This window comes from Miniopterus natalensis, chromosome 12 (assembly GCF_054644295.1).
Source record: "Miniopterus natalensis isolate mMinNat1 chromosome 12, mMinNat1.hap1, whole genome shotgun sequence".
Classification (NCBI taxonomy): domain Eukaryota; kingdom Metazoa; phylum Chordata; class Mammalia; order Chiroptera; family Miniopteridae; genus Miniopterus; species Miniopterus natalensis.
In genome coordinates, this window is record NC_142092.1 from 68,212,260 (window position 1) to 68,233,296 (window position 21,037).

The window sequence follows — 21,037 nt, forward strand, 5'->3', positions numbered from 1 at the left end:
AAACTGTAGTCATTTTATTGGTAACATTGAAAACCACCCTACCCACTCCTGGGGGAGATTTTAACTTGGTAAATTAACCAGTACAAGATACAATGGACAACAATGAAACTGTCCATTGTAAAATGTGTTGCTGGCTACAAATGAACCAGGGTGTCCAATCTTGATCATCCGTGAGCTGTAATGCGAGCACAGACCTGATGATAGAGCCAACTTTTATTGAAAATTTTCATGGAAAATAATTTATCTCAATAAAAATAATTTCAGTGAAATGAAAATGGAAAAAGTTGTACATTATTTAACTGCACTAGAAAGAAAATTGATCAAAAAATTAAATTGCCTTAATGGAGTTTGTTCCAGAAAACACTTGCTCAAAGGAAGTTGATGGTCGTTGTTATAGCCCTGATTGAGATGCTGTGGTCTTTGTCCAGGGAGCCCAGAATCCTTGGGGTCTGGATGATGGGGCCAGATGTCAGCGTGGCCAGCCGCTAGGCTCTCCACTGGTGCCAGGTTTCTCCTTCTGAGACCTCCCTGCTCCTGACACCCGGAGTGCACTCAGGGGACGTGACCCTGGGTCTTGTTCCCACTGACTCCTCACCTCCTAGCACAGAGCTTGGTTGTAGCGGGCATTTGGTAGATGCTTACAGTCAGCTGGTCTTATAGTGAGAGCCTTAAAAGGCAGTTTCTGCTTTCAGGTGGAGGAATCGTGGCAGAAGATTTGGCACAGACGGAGCAAGGGCCTGAGTGTGTGTGGAATATGTGGATGGATGCGTGGGTGCGTGGATGTGCGGCTGGCTGGCTAGCTATGGGGCTGAGTGAGCGGGTGGATAGATAGGTGGATAGATGGACAAATGGACGGATGGGTGAGTAGATGGGAACAAAAGAAGCCCGATCTACTTTAGCCCAACATTCAAGGCCTCCAGCTTGACCCTTCCCCTTCTCACCTATGCTCCAACCTGAGTGACCCACTGTCTCCCTAACCCTGCATGTGGCCCCCATTTTCCTCATGCCTTTGCCGCTTTTCAACCGCTCCCCCCCAGAATGGTCTCTACTCTTCCCCTACACAGAGCCCAGGCTCTGGAACCAGACACAGCCCTGTTCCCATCCCGCCCTGACCACTTCCCCCGTTACATCCTTTGCACTCTTTACAGCCCCCTTCTCCAGGAAGTCTTCCCTGATCCCAGCCCTGCCCACGACCTGGCCACGCTTGCACCCCACCAGGCCCTACCCTGGACCCCTCAGCCCTTCCTGGGCACATGGCTCTGGGCCAGACCTATTCTGCCCACTCAGGACCCTGGAGAGAAATTCAAAGGTCTCTCCATCTTGCAATGTGGGGGTTCTCATCTTCCATCTATTATCAGCCCCTCCCCTCTGTAACATTGGCACCTCAGCTACAGCCCAGGTCATGGGCCCAGCAGCTGGGAGCTGAGCAGGCAAGAGCAGAGCCATTCCAAGTGGTGGTGGCAGTGGCGGGGGAAGCGGAGGCAGGAGAGGGCTTGAGGCACAGGGAGGTCCAGGAAGCCAGCAACAAGGCAGGAAGAAGGAACAGGAGCTCTGGAGCCCCACGTCCGTCCCAGCTTCAGCCTCAGGGCTTTGTTACCCCTGGTGTGTCACTGTCTTCTCTGAAAAGAGGGTGGCAGTGCCTACTTCTCAGGGGTCTTATGGGGGAGGAGCCCATGCGCAAACAGGGCACAGGGTATGGTATGTAGGAAACACTCAATCTTAGTAATAGTGTCGATTATAATGGCTGCAGGATTTGGCAACTAAGAGCTGGTGACTCAGTGACAACGGGAGAAGGGAACTTGGGATCAGTTCAGAGGGGTTTGATGAGTAGGTGAGAGGAGAAGGCTCCTACTTCGAACCCAGCAGTGTCTGGCTCATAGTAGGTGCTGAATGAATGAATGAATGAATGAATGAATGAATGAATGAATCAGCACGTGAGTTGAATTCTCCAGTGAAGGGCAGAAAAAAGAGGGAATAGCATCAACCCAAAGGTTAATGAAACGGGGCAGGTAAAGCCCTCAGCTGAGCCTGGCCTGGAGCTCACAGCCCTCCAGTGCCTCTTGGCCCAGCTTCTCCTGCAGCTCTTCCTGTCTGGAGGGCATGTGGGACGACGGTCAGAGGGGCGTGACGCTCCACCTTCCACCTGCTCTGGACCAGTGACTCTCTGATGTCACCAGAGAAGCCCCAATATCTCCAAATGGAAAAGAGACCCTTGGGGCAGAGTCTGGGCCTTTCCCCAGCACCCCCAAGGATCAGAGCCCCAAAGGTGCCAAGCCATATGCCCACAGCAACTGCCTCTGTGGGAGTGTGTATATGTGAGAGAGTGCATGTCTGTGTGTGAGTATGTGTCTGTGTGTGTGTCTGTCCTGGCAGCTCCTAACAGTATCTCTAGCTTGGGCCTCTCAAACTCATGCATGCAGCAGCCCCCAGAGGCATCCGCATGGCTGTTAGAAGACAGCTCAGACATAACATGCCCAGACCTGCACTCCCCCACCCTGCCTCAGTCTCCATTTCTTTTAATGACACCTCCATCCTTCTGGTTGCTCAGGTCCCCAGTTCTTGGACTCACACAGACCTCTATCCTTTCACATCCTACCAGGCCCCTGTCTTCCAAATGCATCCCGGCTCTGACCGCTTCTTAGCACCTCCCCTGCTCTCCCCTGGTCTAAGCCAACATCATCTTTTGCTTGGATTATTGAGATAACCTCTCAGCCCACGTCCCCGCTCCCCACCTCACCCCACCCCCACGTAGCTGCTGAGGAGCCCAGTTAAAATGTCAGTCGGATCAGATCCCCCTTTGCTCAAAGCCTGCCTGATCTGTCCCCTCCCCTGCCACTCCCCTGTTGCCTCCTCTCCGGCCACATGGGGGGCCCTTGTCATTTCTCCAACACCCCAGATTTGCCCATGCCTCAGGGCCTTTGCACCTGCCGTTCCCCCTGCGAGAAGGGGTGCCCCTTTCCCCTGGAATCTCAGTAAGCCTCTGACTGCCCTTTGCAAACCCCTCCCACCCCGTGGCCCTTTCCTGCCCCCTTTCCCTCCATCACGTTGTCACCAGCTGTTAGGCTCAGCGTCCTACCTGCGCTCTGATGTATCTATTTGTAGCCTGTCCCCTGTTGCAACGGAATCGAAGGAAGGGGGAGGTTTGGGAGGGACTCCCCAGTTGGCTCGCTGCTCTGTGGGGGCCTCCAGACGGTGCCGCACGGTAGCAGGCGCTCAATAAATGTGTGGACTCACGGAATGTGCGTACCCCGGGGTCCGGGCTGTGACCGTCCCGCCCGGGCCCCGGGCCCCGGCCCCGGCCCGTGACCTCCGGCCCGGCTGGGAGCTCCCGACAGCGCCCCCGGCCCGGATCAAAGGGCCGAGGAGCGGGCGGCCCCCGCCCGGCCGGGCCGCGCCCCGCAGGAAGCGCCGGGGCACCCCCGCGGCAGCCGGGCCCTGCGCGCCCCCGGGCGCCCCGCGCGCCGCGCATTCCCGCCGCGTGATTGACGCGCGCCCCGGGCCCCCGCCTGCGGCTCGCCCGCCGCCCGCCCGGCCCGCCGCCGCTGCCGCCGCATCAAAGCAGATGTTTGCAGCTGGTTTGAGTTGGATCCCCATCAACAGGCCCCTTTTTGTCTCAAAATAAAAAACAGCTACGCCCGGAATGATAAGGACGCGCCGGGCACGTGGGGGAGATGTCAGCGGGCTGGCAGGGAGGGGCCCGCTCGCCCCTCGGCGTCCCCGGGTGACAGGCAGAGCAGCTGGACCCCCAGGAGCGTCAGGGTCCGGTCCCCTCGGCTCCTGTGGACTCCCGCGTCCCTCAGCAGGCGTCACCACAGACATCACGGTCCCCGAGCAATGTCAGCGTAGCCACCGTGTAGGAGCCCGTGCCCAGTGCTGGGCGGGGGCCCTGCCACCCTGGGATCCTCACGCCAGCCTGTGAAGGAGGCTTGGCACAGAGGGGTAAGCACATTCCTGTGATCACCTGGAAGGCAGGGATTGTGGTCCCCAGTTTTCAGATGGGAAAAGTTTAGAAAGTGTAGTTGGCTTTCCCCAAAGTCAGACAGCAGCTAGTAAGGGGCGGAGCTGGGATTCCGGCCCTCAGACCATTCCTCTGCCTCCAGAAGCAGGTTCTTCACTGTGTGTCATGTCGCCTTACGCGGGAGGTCCCCAGCTCTCCTGCAGATGGACTAGCAGGCCTTGCTTTGCCTCCCCGCCTGCTGAGCCAGCTCCCAGGGGGCAAGCACCAGTCTGACTCTGCTCCCTGGTCACCTTGCATGAGCCTGGCTGGCAGCCAGCCTCCCTGGGCACTTGCTGGACGAATGTGAGAAGGCGTAGCCAGTGGGGCCCTGGCCGGTGTGGCTCAGTTGGTTGGGTGTCGTCCCATGCACCTAAAGGCTGCTGGTTGGATTCCTAGTCAGGGCACATGCTCAGGTTTTGGGCTCGATCCCCGGTAGGGGGCATGCAGGAGGCAGCTGCTCTCACATTGATGTTTCTCTCTCTCCTCTCCCTTCTCTCTCTAAAAATCAGTAAAAACTCTTCAAAAACGAGAAGGTGTAGCCAGTGGGGACAGAGCGGCTGGGGTTCCAGGCACCAAATCTGGTGGTCCCCTTGGACAGAGCGTATCCAGAGACTGTGGGACTCCACATACACTACAGTAAACCAGGCCCAGAATCCACCTGTTCCCCAGTGTGGCCCTGGTGAGGGTCTGACAGGAGCCCACACCTCAAAGGGACAGACACACAGACAGGGAGAGCACAGATGCAATGAACAATGCGATCAGGGGCTTCAGACTGAAATTAAAGATGAGGAAGGGAAAGTTCCAGACCCTGTGCCAGTGAGAAACTGAGGAGGGAGCGCACACCTGCCAAGATGCCCCCTGTGCCAGGCACTGGGCTAGACCGTCTCACATGGGTTAAAACTCACCAGATTCTCAATCGCCAGCTCTGGGAGGGATCAACACCCTCATTTTACAGAAGACGAAACTGAGGCTCCAAGAACGGATATGAATGAGCCAAGACCACACAGCTGGTGTTGGAGATGTGAGAAAGCACAGGTCTGCGGATGGGGGGCTGACACAGAGCCCTCTAATGAGCAGGGGGAGAAAGCGACGCAGGACAGAGGGTCCGATTGGCCCACCTTGGTCAAGTGTCCAGGCCTGGCCCACTCACCGATGGTTAGGGGAGTCATTTAATAACAACATGGCACCCCTGGGGCTTTCCCTGTGTGGTAGGGATGAGGTGCTGTTGGGGGTTTGCTGGAGGACTCCCAGCCCAAAAGAATCATGTATATAACTTGTTGATAAAAGTTAGGACACTGGACTCCAGGCTGTATAATTGTGAAGGGGGTTGGATCAGGGGAGGGTGAGTTCACTTATCTTGTTACCTAATTGCGTTCTCAGACCCCCCAGAAGCAGAGTATCCAAGATTCTCTTGTCCTGTCTGGCTGCTCATTCCATTTCTCACAAGGTAGTTCATTCATTCCACAAACACTCACTCACCGCCTCCTCCGTGCCAGAGCCCAGGGAAGTGGAGGTGAATTCCACCTAGTTCCTGATTTCGGGGGGGGGGGCTCAGACACACAAATATCTGGGTCTGTGGGCATCAGGGAAGGCTTCACAGAGGAGGTGACACTTATATTGGATCTTGAAGGATGAAGAAGAGTTTAAACAATAAGCAAAGAAAAGGGAGAGGGAAGGCAGGCCTTGGAGGCAGGTGGGATTTTCAGCGTTAAGGAGGCAGGAAGGAACCTGCCATGTTCAGGGGCAGTGAGAAGCTGGCAACTGTAGCAGAGGATCCGAGGCGGGGTGTGACCGGGGTAGCGTGGGGCCTTGAGTGCCATGACTGGGTGTTTGGACTTCTCCTGAAATTGTCGCATGCTCTGGGACTGAGAGCCCAGCAAGGGGCTACATAAACTGTAAGATTTGGTGATGGGTATGGGGTGGCAGGGCAGTGGGGGGGGGGGGGGGCAGAGGAGCTTCCACTCAGCAAGGACAGTGACTGCGGTGCTGGGAGTCCTGGAGAGGCGATGCCAGGAACCATGATCCCCACTCATTTAAACCATCTCATGTGCCCAGCCGTTATCCCCGTGGGACAGATGGGGACACTGAGGCTCAGAGAGGAGAAGAAACTTGTGTGAAGTTCCAGTGCTAGGAAGTGACAGCACCGGGGTTCCAGGCCTGGTACATGTTGTATGGGCTCCAAGATGTGGGCATGACGACCCCTGAGGAGAAGTTGCAGCCCCCCCCCCCCCCAGGACGTTAAGAAGCCAATTTTATCAGCGGTGAAGGAATCAGCTCTACTGTGTGCACCTCTGCAGCGGTCAGTGGTTTAAGAGAAATTAATTGATCAGATTTGTAATCCATGTTCAAATGCTCCAGAAAAAATTGGTTTCGGAATCTTATTAGCTGAATAAATTTAATAAATTGAGCATTAAAAAAAAAACACCCAACAAAAGCTTAGAGATGGAGATAAGTTATAGCCTGGGACCCTTCAAGGAAAGGACATCTCTAAAAAGGGAATTTTGGCTCCACAATCACAGGTGACTGAGGGGCAGGGCTGTTTGTGAGGGGAAGATGTTCAGTTTGGTTTAAGAAAAATCTAAATACTCAGCTGCACCTACTAGGGACCAGGCTTATGCTGAGTAATGAGAACTCGGGGTGAATCAGGCCCTGCCCCACCGTGTTCAGAGCCTTGGGGGCAGACACAGGTGTGATACTCAGACCGCAGGGCAAGGCATGTCGGACACACGTGGGGCAAGAGAAGGGCAGACACCAGCTCTTGTAGAGTGCCCTTGGTGCTGTGCTGGCCCTTCCAACAACCCAACAGGTAGGTACTATCATTCCCATTTCACAGATGAAGAAACTGAGGCTCAGAGACATTAAATGTCTTGACCGAAGTCACACAGCATAACAGTTACGGGTCCAGGATGGAGCCCAGACTGCCTGCCTCCCACAGCCCCCCACACTGCTCCCTCCCAGGTAGCATCGCCTCCCCAGGCAGGTGGGGGCGCCTCACCCGCTTCACAGGCAGCCCAGGACCGTCTTGGTTGGCTCAGCATTCATTCAACAAACGTTTATCACTCGCCTTTTTGTATTCAGGGCCTTTTGCTCAATACTGAAGATACAGAGGTGACCAAGGGGACAGTGAACCTGGAAATATTTAAGGCAGAGTCCCTAGTATAAGTGCTACAATATGGGGGGGGGGAGAACAGGGAACTCAGAGGGGGACGCAGGAGAGGAGAAGGGGGCTTCCTGAAAGAAGGGGTGCCCCAGCCAGAGCATCAGCAGGTATTTGGGGGCAGAGATTGTGAGCAGAGGGGCTGGTGATCTAGACAGAAGGGAATTGTGAGGAAAGACGTGGCAGTTTACATGGAAAATGGGGAGGTGGGTTACGTGGGTACCAGCAAGCCCGTGTGCCTGTGATGTCACGAAGCTGCCCTCTAGATTTGCGGTTTCTGGGCTGGAGAGGAGCAGGAGTAGGGGGCAAGGGTGGGGGACACTGAGAGGGCACGCAGCTGCAGGGAAGCCACAGGCAGCTCCTCCTGAGCCCCATCCCTGCCGCCCAGCCCCATCTGGAATCCCTAGCTCATTTCTGAGGAGCGGGAGCTGCTGTCCCATCTTACAGATGCGGAAACAGAGACTGACTTACCCAAGGTCCCCGAGCCACAGGGCTGGTGAGTGGCTGAGTTGGGATTGAGATCAGGGCCTTTCACCCCGGGCTCCAGAGCCCCTGGGGGCAGGAGGGGCGGGAGGGGCGGGAGGGGGAGGGAGGCAGGAAGTCCTTCCACCCTGACCCCCTCTGCCTCCGGTCAGTGTCTGCAGCGTCCCTGGAGAGGCCTGCCCCAGCCGGAGCACTCCCTGCGTGCTCACCCCTCCAGGCTGGCAGCTCGCCCGTCTCCACACTGAGAAGCCCATTATACAGATAAGTAAGCTGCGGCTCGGGGAGAGCCAGAAGTGGTGGGGCCAGGCATTGAGCCCGAGTCCGCCTGATGCCAGTGCCACCCTCCCGTGGCTGGGTCTGCTTCTCAGTGCTGCTTCTACCGCTTCCTCCTGGTGGGAGGGGCTCGCGGAGAGGAGGGGACCCCACTGTTGCTCCGGCCCCTCCCACGCATGCTCTTAGCAGCTCTCACCCTTGCATGGCAGACAAAGGCACCCCATAATTGGGAGCGAGTATTTCATGTGTCCCCCCTGATGTTTTATTGGGAGGAGAGATGCTCAGAGACCAAACGGATGGCACATTCCGTTTATAAAGTGTGCGCAGTTTGTTTTATTTCCCGAGTTTTTGCAATCTAGATAACAGATGACGCCCCGAGTGGCTGGCGCTGCCTCGGTAATGGCGGCGCTGAGCCTTTGGAGAAGTATTAATAATAGATTGTGTTGATGAGTTTGGAGAAAGTAGCAATCGACCCCCTGCTGCCAAGGCATTAGCGGGGGCCGTTCTGAACGCGCCTGCACCCTGGCAGCGCCTGCAAATGCGGGTCACCTGCCCTGCGGCCCCTCCCCCAGCCCAAGGGGCGCCGCCCGAGGTGTGCTGACCTCTGCCTGAGCCCGGCCGCGCCATGCTGGTGCAGAGATGCGGCCCCTGCCTGTCCACTCGTGGGCCGCAGGCCCGCTGCAAACCTTACTGGAGCCTCGAGGACAGGAGGTGGAGTGTGGGGAGGGGACACGGGCAGTGCTAGGGCAGGACAGAAGTGTCCCTAGAGCAGCATGCCCTGCAAGCCTGGCTCCTTCGCCAGCCCCTGGGCAGAGCTGGATGGGGCCTCTGCCTGGGGCTGCCATGGACAGTTGGGTAGGTTGTACCCTGAACAGAGGTATCCGGCCAAACGGCCAAATCAGAGCCCAAATCCAGCTCAGGTTCTTCCTGCGAAGTCACACCCTGTGTAGGCTGGAGGGTCCTGTCTGCCTGGAGCACACAGCCAGGCCTGAGCCTCGGCCCACACCCCGCAGCTGCTCACCTGCTTCATAAACACTCACAGAGGCTCCCTGAGGATGAGGTGCAGCGAGGCCCTGCCTGTGGAACCCCATAGCACTGATAGGGGCACGTGCTGTCACTCCCATGTGACGCTCATACGCCAAGTGACATGAACAGCATCACTGAATTCTGACAACAGCCCTTTGAGGGATATCCTGTTGACACCTCGTTTTATGGTAAAGGGAACTGAGGCCAGAGAAGCTCAGATGAGCACCGAGGATGCCACCTTCCCAAGACTGGGCCATCAAAGAAGGCTTCCCAGAGGAAGTGGCGTTGGAGTTGGGCATCGCGGGATGAGTAGGAGTCTGTGGGGCAGACTAGAGGGCATGGCAGGGTTGCTGGGGGTGCCCCCAGTTTGAGGGCCGAGGCCGGTGCCAGGGGCAGCAGGCAGACAGGACTGGCCCTGTCCGCGGCACCTCGCCAGCTCACTGTGGGCGGCGCTGATGGCAGCCCCGGGAAGGGAGGCAGGCCGAGTGCTCGCATTTATGGCTGTTCCAGAACCGATTAGCGGAGAATTGCAGCTGTAATCTGTGCCTGCGATGGCGGCCCATAAAGAGGGATGGGATGTGCGCAGCGCTCCCAAGGTGGCGCCCACAGACGTGGCCCGGGGACGCGGGGAATGAAAAATGGTTTTAATTCCCTCCCAGCAGCAATAATTTGGTTCTTCATAAATTTTTCCATCAAAGTGTTGTTGAGGCTGAGTTCCCACAGAGCAGGGCACGCGGCAGGGCTGGGCGGCCAGGAGAGCGGTCAGTGGGAGTGGGCGCAGGAGGAGCCGAGCTGCTCAGAGCCTCTGCAGCCCCCGGGGCTGTGTGTCCCAAGAGGGGAGATGGGCCCACTCTGTCATGGAGGGACCAGATTAGGTCCAGGCTCAGAGTCGGCTCTGCTCATTTACTACTCATGTGACTCTGAGCAGGTGACTCCACCTCTCAGCACCTCAATTTCCTAATCTCTAAAGTGGGATTAGTGTTTCTTCCTGTCTCGTAGGGTTGCTGCAAGGATTAAATGTGTTTCTGCAGGCAAAGTGCTTACTTAGAGCAGGGTGCCGCACATGCTCAGTACATACAGCTCTTCATAGCAGCAGTGCTTGAACTGAACAGAGGATAAGTAGGTGTTAGCCAAGCCCAGGGCCAGAAAATGAAAGAAAGAAAGAAAGAAAGCAGGTGTTAGCCAAGCCCAGGGCCCGAGAAAGAAAGAAAGGCCAGTGTTTCGGTGCTCTGGGGAAACTGCAGGCTGTTCCGTGGGGCACAGCCTGGGGGAGCAGAGGGGGCGAGAGAAGAGGCAGGATTGTGAAGGGTTCTGAGTGCCAGACTCAGGAACCTGATGTCCTCCCCAGGGCACTAGGGAGCCATGTAAGAGTCTAGAGCAGGGAAGCAGCATGACCGGTGTGTGTTTTAGACAGATCTTTCTGGCTCTCATCCTGCAGGGTGAAGGGTTGGAGGGGCCAGGAGCCCAGGGAGGAGACTGGGACAGTCACTCAGAAAAGAGAGGAGGGCCCCATGCTGGGTGGTAGGTTGAACAGGGTGGGGATTGCTTGGATGTGGGGGTGATGGAGGGGCAGGGGAGAGGTGGAGCAGGTCCTGGAATGAGGGCGGCTGGACCTGTGGGCAGGGCACCCTGGTTCCGGGGAAGGGTTGAGGCTAACCTTGTACTCTGCCCTCTAGTGGCCACTGTGTTTCTGAGCAGGAAGGGCCCTGAGCTGACACACACGAGAGGGCACCTCTGGGCAGGATGCCCAGCGCCCACCCTGAGGCCACTGGGTCCTGCAAGCCAGAAGAGTAGGGCTGCAGGGCCCTCCCCACATGGCTCTGTGCCCAGGGAGGTCTTCTCCCACTTGGGCTGGAGGGTCAAGGTGGTGGGAGGGAGAGGCTCTCGGGAGGCATGACCCCTGGGAGGAACCCCTGAGCCCAGCTAATGTGCCCGCTCTGTGCACCCGCAGGCTCTTCGCAGCCAAGTGCAGCGGCTGCATGGAGAAGATCGCCCCTACGGAGTTTGTGATGCGGGCACTGGAGTGCGTGTACCACCTGGGCTGCTTCTGCTGCTGCGTTTGTGAGCGGCAGCTACGCAAGGGCGATGAGTTTGTGCTCAAGGAGGGCCAGCTGCTGTGCAAGGGTGACTACGAGAAGGAGAAGGACCTGCTCAGCTCTGTGAGCCCCGACGAGTCCGACTCCGGTGAGCCTGGCTGGAGCCGGGGGCCGGCGCAGGGCCGGCGGCTGGGCAGGGTGCTGCGGGCGGGTGAAGCTGCGGGGAAGCCCACTCATGACCCAGGACCTGGGCTACACAGACTACGCACCCACATCTGTGTGCACATGTGCACTAATGTCTTCACATATACTCGTGCATGGGGACAGGGACACATGGACATTAATGTGCACACACTCCCACAGACACACAAATGCACCTGTGGACATACCTGTGCATATGTGTACATGCATGTGATCATAAATGCACACACACAAGCACATAAAATGCACATGTGAGTGCCCATGCCCAAGAGTGTATAAACACAGGCACATGGACATGTGTAGGCATGTTTTCCCATGCACAAGCATGCAAAAAACTCACTCCCAGGTATGCAAACACACACGTGTGTGTGCATAACCTAGTGCGCACATGCAGTAAGCACTATGCATATGGCTATGCACACATTTAGCCACATGCTCACATGTACTGTGGTTTGCACATGTGTGCACACACACAACCTGCTCTCTGGCCCACCATGCTCCTTCTTTGTCTTTCTTGCGTTGGCCCCCACGGTGGCACAGCACCAGGTCTGCAGGCTGCTGTTGGCTGAGAGGCAGGGATCTGATGTGTCCCCTTGCCTTTGGCTCCCCAAGGCCTTCAGCAATGGGAGCAGCAGCCCTGAGCTCTTCCCTGTTTCCCAGATGGATGGGGAGCCTAGGGCTCTCTGTGATGGAGGGAAAGACCCCATTTCCCAGGGCGAAGGCCCCTCTCTACTCTGCTCCCAGTCCCAGAGGACTGTGCCAGTTTTGAGCCCTCCTGGCAGGAAGGGTCAGCCAGGAAGGACTCTTAAAGTGGGAAAAATCAGAGCGGTGGCTGGCACCTTGTCATTCCGGGGTGGTGGAAGGATTGGAGCAGGGAGCATGGAGAAGGGATGACCCCTGGGCCCTCGGGATCACCTGGAGCCCATGTCACAGGATCAGCACATGTCACTGCCAGGACCTTTGGTGGAGGCGGTGAGCACCCATCCATCTATCCTCTGGCCAGCCCTGGGCAGGGTTCCTCTTCAGGTGTGTGGGTGCCTGGTCGTCCTGCCTGTGGGCACGCGCCTGTGTGTGTGCATACGTCTGTGAGCTGCATGTGCTCGAGTGTTGGTGGGTCCACGTGCCAGGCTGTAAGTGTGAGCACCAGTGTGTCTGATGTGTCTGTCTGTCTGCCACGGTCATGGATACTCCTGTGTGAGAACATCTGGAGCGTGGTCTTTGCCTGTCCTTTCTCAGGCCTGGAAGCTTCAGGAAGAAGGCTCTCTGGGCCCTGGGGCCTGGCTGGCGCTGGGCTGGCGGAACTGGTTTTCCCCAAGGTTGGCCTTCTGGACCGACGGGGTCTCCAGGGCGCCAGAGGCCAGGCAGGGCAGGTGTCCGGGAGGCGGTGCGTTTCATCAGGCGGCAGGTCCCCGAGGGTGCAAGGCTGACAGGCTGGGCTGTGTCCCCACAGTAAAGAGTGAGGACGAAGATGGAGACACGAAGCCTGCCAAGGGCCAGGGCAGCCAGAGCAAGGGCAGCGGGGACGACGGGAAGGACCCACGGAGGCCCAAGCGACCCCGCACCATCCTCACCACGCAGCAGCGGAGGGCCTTCAAGGCCTCCTTCGAGGTCTCGTCCAAGCCCTGCCGAAAGGTGAGGGGCTGCTGCTGGGGGCGGCGCTCACCCACACCTCTTGCCTTTCTGGACACCACCCCTGCCACTCCTGCTGGGGACAGGGACATCCCTCCACCCCCCACTCATCCATCCTCCCCCCAACCCACCACCTCCCTGGGGGCCTGACCCATTTGCCTCTCTTCCCCTCCCCCCTCCCCCTCCCCCTCCCCCTCCCCCCTCCCCCTCTTCCCCTCCCCCTCTCCTCCTCTTCCCCTCTCCCACTCTCCCCATCTCCCTCTCCTGGCAGGTCCGAGAGACGCTGGCAGCAGAGACAGGCCTCAGCGTGCGTGTGGTCCAGGTCTGGTTTCAGAACCAAAGAGCAAAGGTGAGGTGCCACCCGCCCCTCTCTGAACAGAAGTGGAGTGGGGGCCACAAGCACAACACACACGGCCTGATGTGGGCGGGTGGGCACAGCTATGGGCGGGGGGGCGGGAAGGGTCAGGGACTGGCACGAACTGCGTCTTCTGCAGATGAAGAAGTTGGCGAGGCGGCACCAGCAGCAGCAGGAGCAGCAGAACTCGCAGCGGCTGGGCCAAGGTGAGACGGGCTGGGGCTGGCGCGGGGACCAGGGGCCCGGCTCAGTCTCTTCTAACAAGACTCCCAAGAATCCTTCTGCCGAAGCTGTCGGAGCTCAGGGAGCTGCTGCCTTGGAACCAGCTGAGATCAGTGAAGTAGAGAGGCGGCAGTGACCACAGGGGACAGGACACAGGAGGAAAGGTGGCAGGGTGGGCAGCGATCCTCTACTCATTGTCACCGTGTCAGGCACTGTTTCCGTCATTTGACATGCTCCCTCTCACTTAATTCTCGAAGATCCCTGAGGGAGGGCATTGTCATGTCCCATTTCACAGATGAGGAGACTGAGGCTCAGTGAGACTAAGGCCCTGTCGGGGCTGCTCAGCTAGTAAGGGGCAGAGCCGGGCCTCAGCCTGAAGTGTGGGGCTCCTCGCTACACATTCACCGTGACCATACACCCCGCTGCCCACAACAGAAACGACTGGAGTCTCCAGAGACAGTCTGCAGGGTGTTAAGGGGTCAGGCTGGGCTCCTGCTGGGCAGTGAGGGGCCAGTTGAAGGGCAGAAGCCAGCCTCCTCCAACACTGGGATCTGCCAACTGCTTGGGCCAGGGCTGGTCTCCCAGTCTCGTGGGGACATGGAACCCTCCAGGCCTTGAAGGGAGGCACAGGGAATTCTCAGACTGCTGCAGTGGGGTGGGGGCCCCAGAGGTGCCTGCTCCGAAGTGAGGCAGAGGCTCCAGGGCAGATGCCAGGGCCTTTCATCCAGGACTTTGGGGGCCAGGTCAGTGTTCCAGGCTGAACCCAGGGCTTCATGGCCCTGACCTCAGACCCAGTTCTTCCCCTCTTCCCAGACACTGCCTCAGGTCTCCCAGCCAGCTTGCCAGCTGTGTCGCCCCTGGTGTTCCCAGCTGCCTCCCCAAGAATGTCCCTCAGCTCCCTTGAGCTCATCACGGCCACCCTGTACTCCACATCTCTGCCCAGCTGCCATGTGCACACAACACCCCCTCCTCCCCCAACCGGCCTCAGCTAATGCCCCCCCCCCACCCAGCGCCACACCAGAAGCCTGGGAGCCACCTCTGACCCTTCCTGTCCCTCGCATAGGGCATCTGCTCAGTGGCCAAGTCCAGGGTTGATCTCCTGTCCATGTCCCCCAGGCCCCTCCTAGCTGCTGTCTTCCTCACATCTCATCTCCCTACGGGGACCGAGGACCCTCCACCTGACTCCCTCCGCCCCTTGGTCCCCACCTCCTTGCCCACCCTCCCAGCCTTTCTCCACAGCCCCTCCTGGCCAAGACACTTGCCTGGTTTCCTGCAGCCTCGGCTCGGCCCCCCAGGCACCATCTTTCCTTTCATGTCTCCCCACGCCCGGCCTTCTCTCTCCTTACCTCCGGCCCCACGGACTGGGCTCCCTGCCGCCACCAGGCAGTTTCCTCCCGGCCTCTACTGCCCTTCAGCCTGGCAAGCCACCCCTCCCCTCATTGGTTCTTTAAGCTACATGGTGTTCGGGCCCCATCTTGATGCTCCCAGACGTGGGGTGCTTGCTGCACCCACACATTGAGTCATTACTGCCTGCTTAGGTGTCTCTGCAGAGGGCCTGAGCGCCTGGAGCGCAGGGCACCTGGGGGGTGGGAGGAAGTGGGGAGGGGCGGGCTCTGGCTTTTGAGAAACTGATTCTGGAAAAGGACCTGGAGTGCGTGTCTGGGGAGGGGGAGAGGGGCTCAGATAACTGCTCCATGGTCCTGTGGGCCCAGAAAGGCCATAGGCAACCTCGGCCGCAGGGTGTGGGGTGTCCCTGGGGGAGTCGGGAGAAGGTCCGAGGGACTGCATGGGCCGGGGTATGTGGGAGGTCTTTGGGGACGCCTGGGGTCCACCTGTGGGGCTCCTGGGGACAGGGCAGGCAGGGCCAGTGGGTTGAAGGCTGCTCTGCCCCCAGAGGTCCTGTCGAGTCGCATGGAAGGGATGATGGCCTCCTACACGCCTCTGGCGCCTCCGCAGCAGCAGATCGTGGCCATGGAGCAGAGCCCCTATGGCAGCAGTGACCCCTTCCAGCAGGGCCTCACGCCACCCCAAATGCCAGGTGACCACATGAACCCCTATGGTAAGCTGCCCCCCCGCCCCAGCATCACCCCTGCTCCCTGCCTGGTCTGGCAGGCCTGGGGCCACCTCCAACCCCAGCGCCTGCACAGCCCACCAGCCTCTTCCCAACAGGAAGGGGACACCCCGACACCCTTCCTTCGGTGCCAGCCCCTCTAGTCAGGCGCTGCGGACAGGTCATCCTGTGCCTCCCTCGCCTCCAGCCACACAGCCCGTAGGGCCAACGGGGTCCCCAGGGGCCTCAGCCCACGCTCCCGTCCTGACGTCCCCTCTGCCCCCCAGGGAACGACTCCATCTTCCACGACATCGACAGCGATACCTCCTTAACCAGCCTCAGCGACTGCTTCCTGGGCTCCTCCGACGTGGGCTCCCTTCAGGCCCGCGTAGGGAACCCCATCGACCGGCTCTACTCCATGCAAAGTTCCTACTTCGCCTCCTGAGAGCCAGCTGGCCGCACGGACACTTGGGCTAGGGTCCTGGGGTGGGGCCGCAGGCCACAGCGGCCAGCCTCGCCACCCCGGCCCCGCTGCCCGCATAGACTCTACAGACAGCCATACGGTGCCCTCCCCTCGGCCAGCCAGGCCTGGCTAGAGTGCCCACTGGGCACAGCCGGACAGGCAGATGAGCACAGCCTGGACAGGGGCTGTGTCCTGCCCACAGAGACCCTGTCACCCCCAGGAACCCAGAGCTCTCGGACAGCCACTCTCCTCCTAGCCCCACCTCGGCCTCCATTGCCTCCTCTGTCCCCATCTTTTTTGGGAAGCTTAAATTCTCTCTATTTTTTTAAACATCCTCTCTGTGTCCAGCCAAGCTTCACGGCCCAGGCTGAGGCCGAGGCAGGGCCCCGTGCGTGCCCCAGGACGATGTGTGTGCAGGGCCTATTACCTGTGAGAAGCGTGGGTACCTGTACCCTGTGCTGGTGCCCACCTCCCCCACCTCCACAGGCAGGCCTGCCAGCCGAGGATCACCCCTCAAAGCAGTCAGAGCCTGGAGTAATGGTGGGGAAGAGCCTGCCAGGTGCCAGGCCCACGGTGGCTCTGCCCTGAGGGGGAGTCACTGGGGAGGGTAGCCAGAGCCAGGCAGACCTGAGGGGACAGACACACATGTGCGGGTGCACACACACTTAAAGGCACACTTACTGCGGATATGCACAGAGATATAGAGACACTGAGAGAGATGGAGAGGCCTCTGTGGAGCAGCTCTGCTGGGTCAGGAAGGGGAAGGAGGCCAGACTGGGAAGGAAGCCCTCTTACAGTGATGGGAGAGGAAGGAGGGAGGGAAGGGAGGAGGGGAGAGGGTAGGGTGAGCTTGAAGCAGGTGGCCTCAGATGTATCCCAGGGCTGCCGGAGCAGGCAGGGCAGCCACCAACCAGCTCCAAGGGCAGAGACACAGTGCTCAGAACCAGGCAGAGTTGGGCAAAATGGCAGAGCCTCCAAGTGGAAAGGGACCTCACAAGTCACCCACTTGGCACTGCATCTTATGTTTGGCTCCTCAAGCCACCTCTGCCTCTTGTGGCATACCTCCTGTGACAAGGAGCCCACTGCTTCATCAGGCACCCAAGTCAGCTGCCCTTTTCTGCTGATTTTACCTCTGCCTTTTTCAGCCCTGAGTCCTTGCTTCTCAAAGCCAGGCTTTTCCAGTTTCTTCAGCTCTTCCTCTTAAAACTGTACTCACAGCTGGGCTCCAGCTTTCCCTCTAAAGGCGTGGAGTACGTATAACCCAATCTTCCCACTGACATCAACCAGCCAAAGTGAGCAAGCCCATCACCTCCCCAGCTTTAGGTGCCCTGCTTCTGTTAATGTGGCCCAAGATCTAGTTAATGGTTTAGATCACATCACCTTGGGAACTCACCCCACCCTTCTGTAAGTGAATCCCCTAACCATCACACACGTGACAGCTAAGCCACATTTCTGTGGGGGGGCGGGGGGGGGGATAGCCCAGTGCCTCTCACCCAAGGCTTGTGGACCCTCAGGGCCTCTTCCTGCTTGGTGTTGGCCCATTAACCAGCCCTCCTTGGGTGATGCATTCCAACTGCACTTCAGCCCTGTTTTTCGAGCTGCTGGAAGCCAAATACACTATATCAACCCCCTCCCCCCCATTCACTCAACTCCAACTCTGCCAAAGAGGAAGTGAGGTAAGGCTGATGGGCCCTGCTCTCAGTGACCCCTGGAGGTCACTGTGTCCTCAGCCAGGTGCTCACAGCCCTGCCTTTAATTCTAAGGCAGAGCCCTCGGCTGCCACCCTGAGGTCTGCTTGTCCAGCCTTTGAGCAAGTAGGACACTGGCCGGCCCCGCCTTTGGGACCCTCTGCCTGGCCCTCACTGGGACCCTCACTGCTCTGTGGTTCTGCTCCTCTGTCTGCTGGGGAAACCCCAGTTTCCCCGGAGCAACCTGGGCCCATCTCCCCGCCCCTTCTGGCTCCTGTGTGAAAACCTCACCCTGCTTGTCACCAGTGCAGCTGTCAGAGGGGGGACCAGGCTCAGCATCAGCCCTCGGGCTAAGCAGCCAGCCTGGCCCTCGGGCTCTTCCTGTTCCACACAGAGCTTTCACGGGGACCTCAGTTGATGTCCTGCAGCCTCAGCTTCCCTGTTATCTCCTGGTCCTGGGCAGCCACGCCAGTTTCTGGAGCAATGCTGCCCTTTGCCTTTTGCGTTCGCACAGTCTGGTCATGGGGGCGCTTGGGCAGGGCTGGGGTGGAGGCCCCAGTCCCCAGGAGACCTGGCCTCTCCCAGACTCTTAAGTTGGGAGGAACCTCAGGAATGGGGCATCTAGTTCACCTCCCATCCTTATTTTGCAGCTGGAAAATCGGCCAGGACGGGAGGGGACCGGCCAGCCCTCTCACAGCCAGTCAGTGACAGAGCTGGAGGCACAGGGACTCCATGCCAGCCCCTCATCCTCTCTGCCTGGTTGAATGACCTCTGGGTCAGGGGCATGACTCATCTAAGTCACTCTTGCCACTCCAGGGCCTCACAAACCCCGAGTCCAGCCAGGGCTATGCCCCCTCCCCCAGGGGCTGGTACAGGGACACCCATGCTCATGACACTCATGTCAAAGCCAGAAGGGACCTCAGAGAGCCCCTTGTGCCTGAGTCACCCTCAGCTGTGGTTGGGTAACTCCCTCACTGTCTGCTGAGGCTCCCCCAGTCTCCAGTCTCCGATGCTCACTCTGCCCCGCCCTGGACTGGGTGTGGAGACTCAGATAAACAAGATGTAGGGCCCGCCCTTGAGGGGCTCTCTCCTAGGAGGAGAGACATAGACACTCTGCCCCAGACCTTGTTGAGGACCCATTTCTCACACGAGGAACTTGAGGCCCAGAGATGGGAGGCAAGTGTTACGGGTCGCCTGGCAAAAGCACAGCGAGCTGGCAGGCGAGCTGGGGCGTGGGGCAAGCCAAGAGGAGAAGGCTCTTCGTCTCATGGGAGGGTGCACAGCCTTGACTTGGGGGGCGGTAAGTAGCCAGGACCCCCCTCCCCTCCGAGAGGAGGGACCATCATCACTGTGGTGGGGGGAGGGGGGAAGCCTGAGGGAAGAGAGAAGTAAGAGTCTGGTCTCTGGAGGAAGACACAGAAAGTGAGTGGCAGGCAGGGGAAGTTGAGACTCAAAGAGAGGAAGGAATCTGCCCCAGGTGACAGAGAGTGAGGGCAGAGGAGGGACAAGAGGGTTGGCTGGTGCCACCAGCCAGAGCCTCGTCTGTCTTCCCCACGGACAGAGGGACCCAGGGCTCCCAAGGGTCAGACCAGGGATCCAGCAGAGCCTGTAAGAGAAGGGGTTAGTGCAAGTGGGCTGGGCATCTTGGAAGGCTTCCTGGAGGAGGTTGGGGCAGGGGGTCTGCCATGTCCAGATGAGCAGGGCCCCGCAGAGTCGGGCCCCCAGCACGGGGTTGGGGCAGCCTCTTCTCCTTCGGGGGGCTCACCTGCATTGCCTGCCCATCTGGAGCTGGTGGCCCTCTCCCTTCACACACAGGAAACCGTGGAGGAGGGAGAACGGGCCAGCCCTGCCTGGCCCCAGCCTGAGCTCTGGGCAGCACTTGGGGTGAGGACCTCGCCTCCCGTCTGGGAGAACCCACAGCTCTGGGGCTCACTTCGCCCTGTGGGGAAGGGGGTCCACGCTCACACGCACGCACATGGACACACACTCACACCCAGACGCACACGGAGGCTCACAGACCCACACCCCCAGGCGCACACAGCCTGGGGGCCGGGGAGCAGGAGGGCCCTCCAGCCTTTGGCTCTTGGGAGATGCCATTTCCAATGAGCCTCTTTGCTGGTGCCCCACCCCACTGGGGTTCCCCCAGCAGCCCAGCCTAGCTGGGTGTGGGGACCGGGCCACTGGCCATTCCTCTGTTTTCCTTGTACAGACTCTCACTGCCCACCCACCATCCCCAGACACATTTTATTTAATAACTTGTCATTGTTAAATTATTTATTAGCGTTTACCACACCACCACCCACCCTGCCCTCCACTCTCACCTTCCGCTCTTCCCACAAAAGCAGAAAATGGAAACAACAACGACGAGACATCAGTATATTTGTAAATAAACCAACCTGTACACGCCTGTGGTGACTCTCCTTGGGGGGAGGGGCTGTGCTGGGCCTGAGCCACTCCTGTGTGAGATGTTAGCAGATTTCTCGATGGCTGCCAGGGAGAGCGGGTCAAGGAGTGTCCCTGGTCTTGCCCAACCCATTCTCTTGTCCTATTTCATAATCATCTCCCCATCCTTGAGCTGTCCCAACCTTGAACCATCTCCATCCTTAAAACAAACACATCCCATCTCACTCCTCAACACTCATTCGTTCGTCCACCCAGCCAACGTGAAGAGCCTTTAAGTGCCTGCCGCCAGGCTGAGAACCAGGGATTGGTGGCCCCTGATTCACGGAAGTAGACGGTGTGATATGAGCTCAGCTGAGGGACAGCAAGGCCTTGTTACAGGGTGCCCAGCCTCGTCTGGAGGGGTGGAGCATCATGGAGGGCTTCCTGGAAGAAGCCACAGGTCAAGCTGAGACCCAAAGTTACCCAGCAGGGCAGGAACCGGATGAGAGTGTCCCAGCTGTACAAAGCCTCCCAGGTGGGCAGACTTGTGGATCTAAACTCCGAGCATAGCTAAGTTTGGGGGGCAGAGAAGCAATGGGGCTGGAGGCAGAGCTAGGCCATCCAGGGCCCCTCCTCGAGTGGAGAATGGATCCAATTAGGTCAGGTGGACTGGTTGGAGGCATGGAGGTCAATGGAGTCACCTTTCTCACCTAGGTGACAGGTGACAGTGGCTTTGACTAGGGCAGTAACTGGGGAGAAAGGAGATGGATTCCCAAGATGTTGGGGAGAGAGGGAGATGAAAGCAGCCTCTAGGCGCCTGGCTCCCTGACGGCACCTGAGCTCTGGTCTGGAGCGAGTGCAGCTCTGGGTCTCTGGGGGCATCTAAGTGGGCATGTCCTGGAGCAGGGCTGGGCCTCAAAGGGACCAGAGGCTGAGCACCCAGGTGTTCAACAACCAGGTGGGGGAGCTCGCCCTAGGGGATGCGACACGGGGGGGGGGGGGGGGGGGGGGGGGGGGGGAGGCAGAGGCCAAACGCTGAGTATCAGGAGCACTTGGGACTGGGTCAGGGGAGATG

General features: G+C 58.9%; 1 protein-coding gene across 2 annotated transcripts in view; it reads left to right on the forward strand.

Moving 5' to 3' along the window:
* The window catches only part of LMX1B (LIM homeobox transcription factor 1 beta), a 77,892-nt gene extending 57,905 nt beyond the window's left edge, over positions 1-19,987 (forward strand). The window contains exons 3-8 of one of the 2 annotated variants that reach the window (XM_087822916.1): positions 10,888-11,120; positions 12,624-12,805; positions 13,074-13,151; positions 13,297-13,363; positions 15,274-15,438; positions 15,717-19,987. In XM_087822916.1, coding sequence (XP_087679042.1) covers positions 10,888-11,120; positions 12,624-12,805; positions 13,074-13,151; positions 13,297-13,363; positions 15,274-15,438; positions 15,717-15,874 — 883 coding nt within the window. In that variant the 3' untranslated portion in view covers positions 15,875-19,987. The remainder of the gene's footprint in view (positions 1-10,887; positions 11,121-12,623; positions 12,806-13,073; positions 13,152-13,296; positions 13,364-15,273; positions 15,439-15,716) is intronic. The other variant, XM_087822917.1, reaches the window with a different exon arrangement.
* The last annotated feature ends 1,050 nt before the right edge of the window (positions 19,988-21,037 follow it).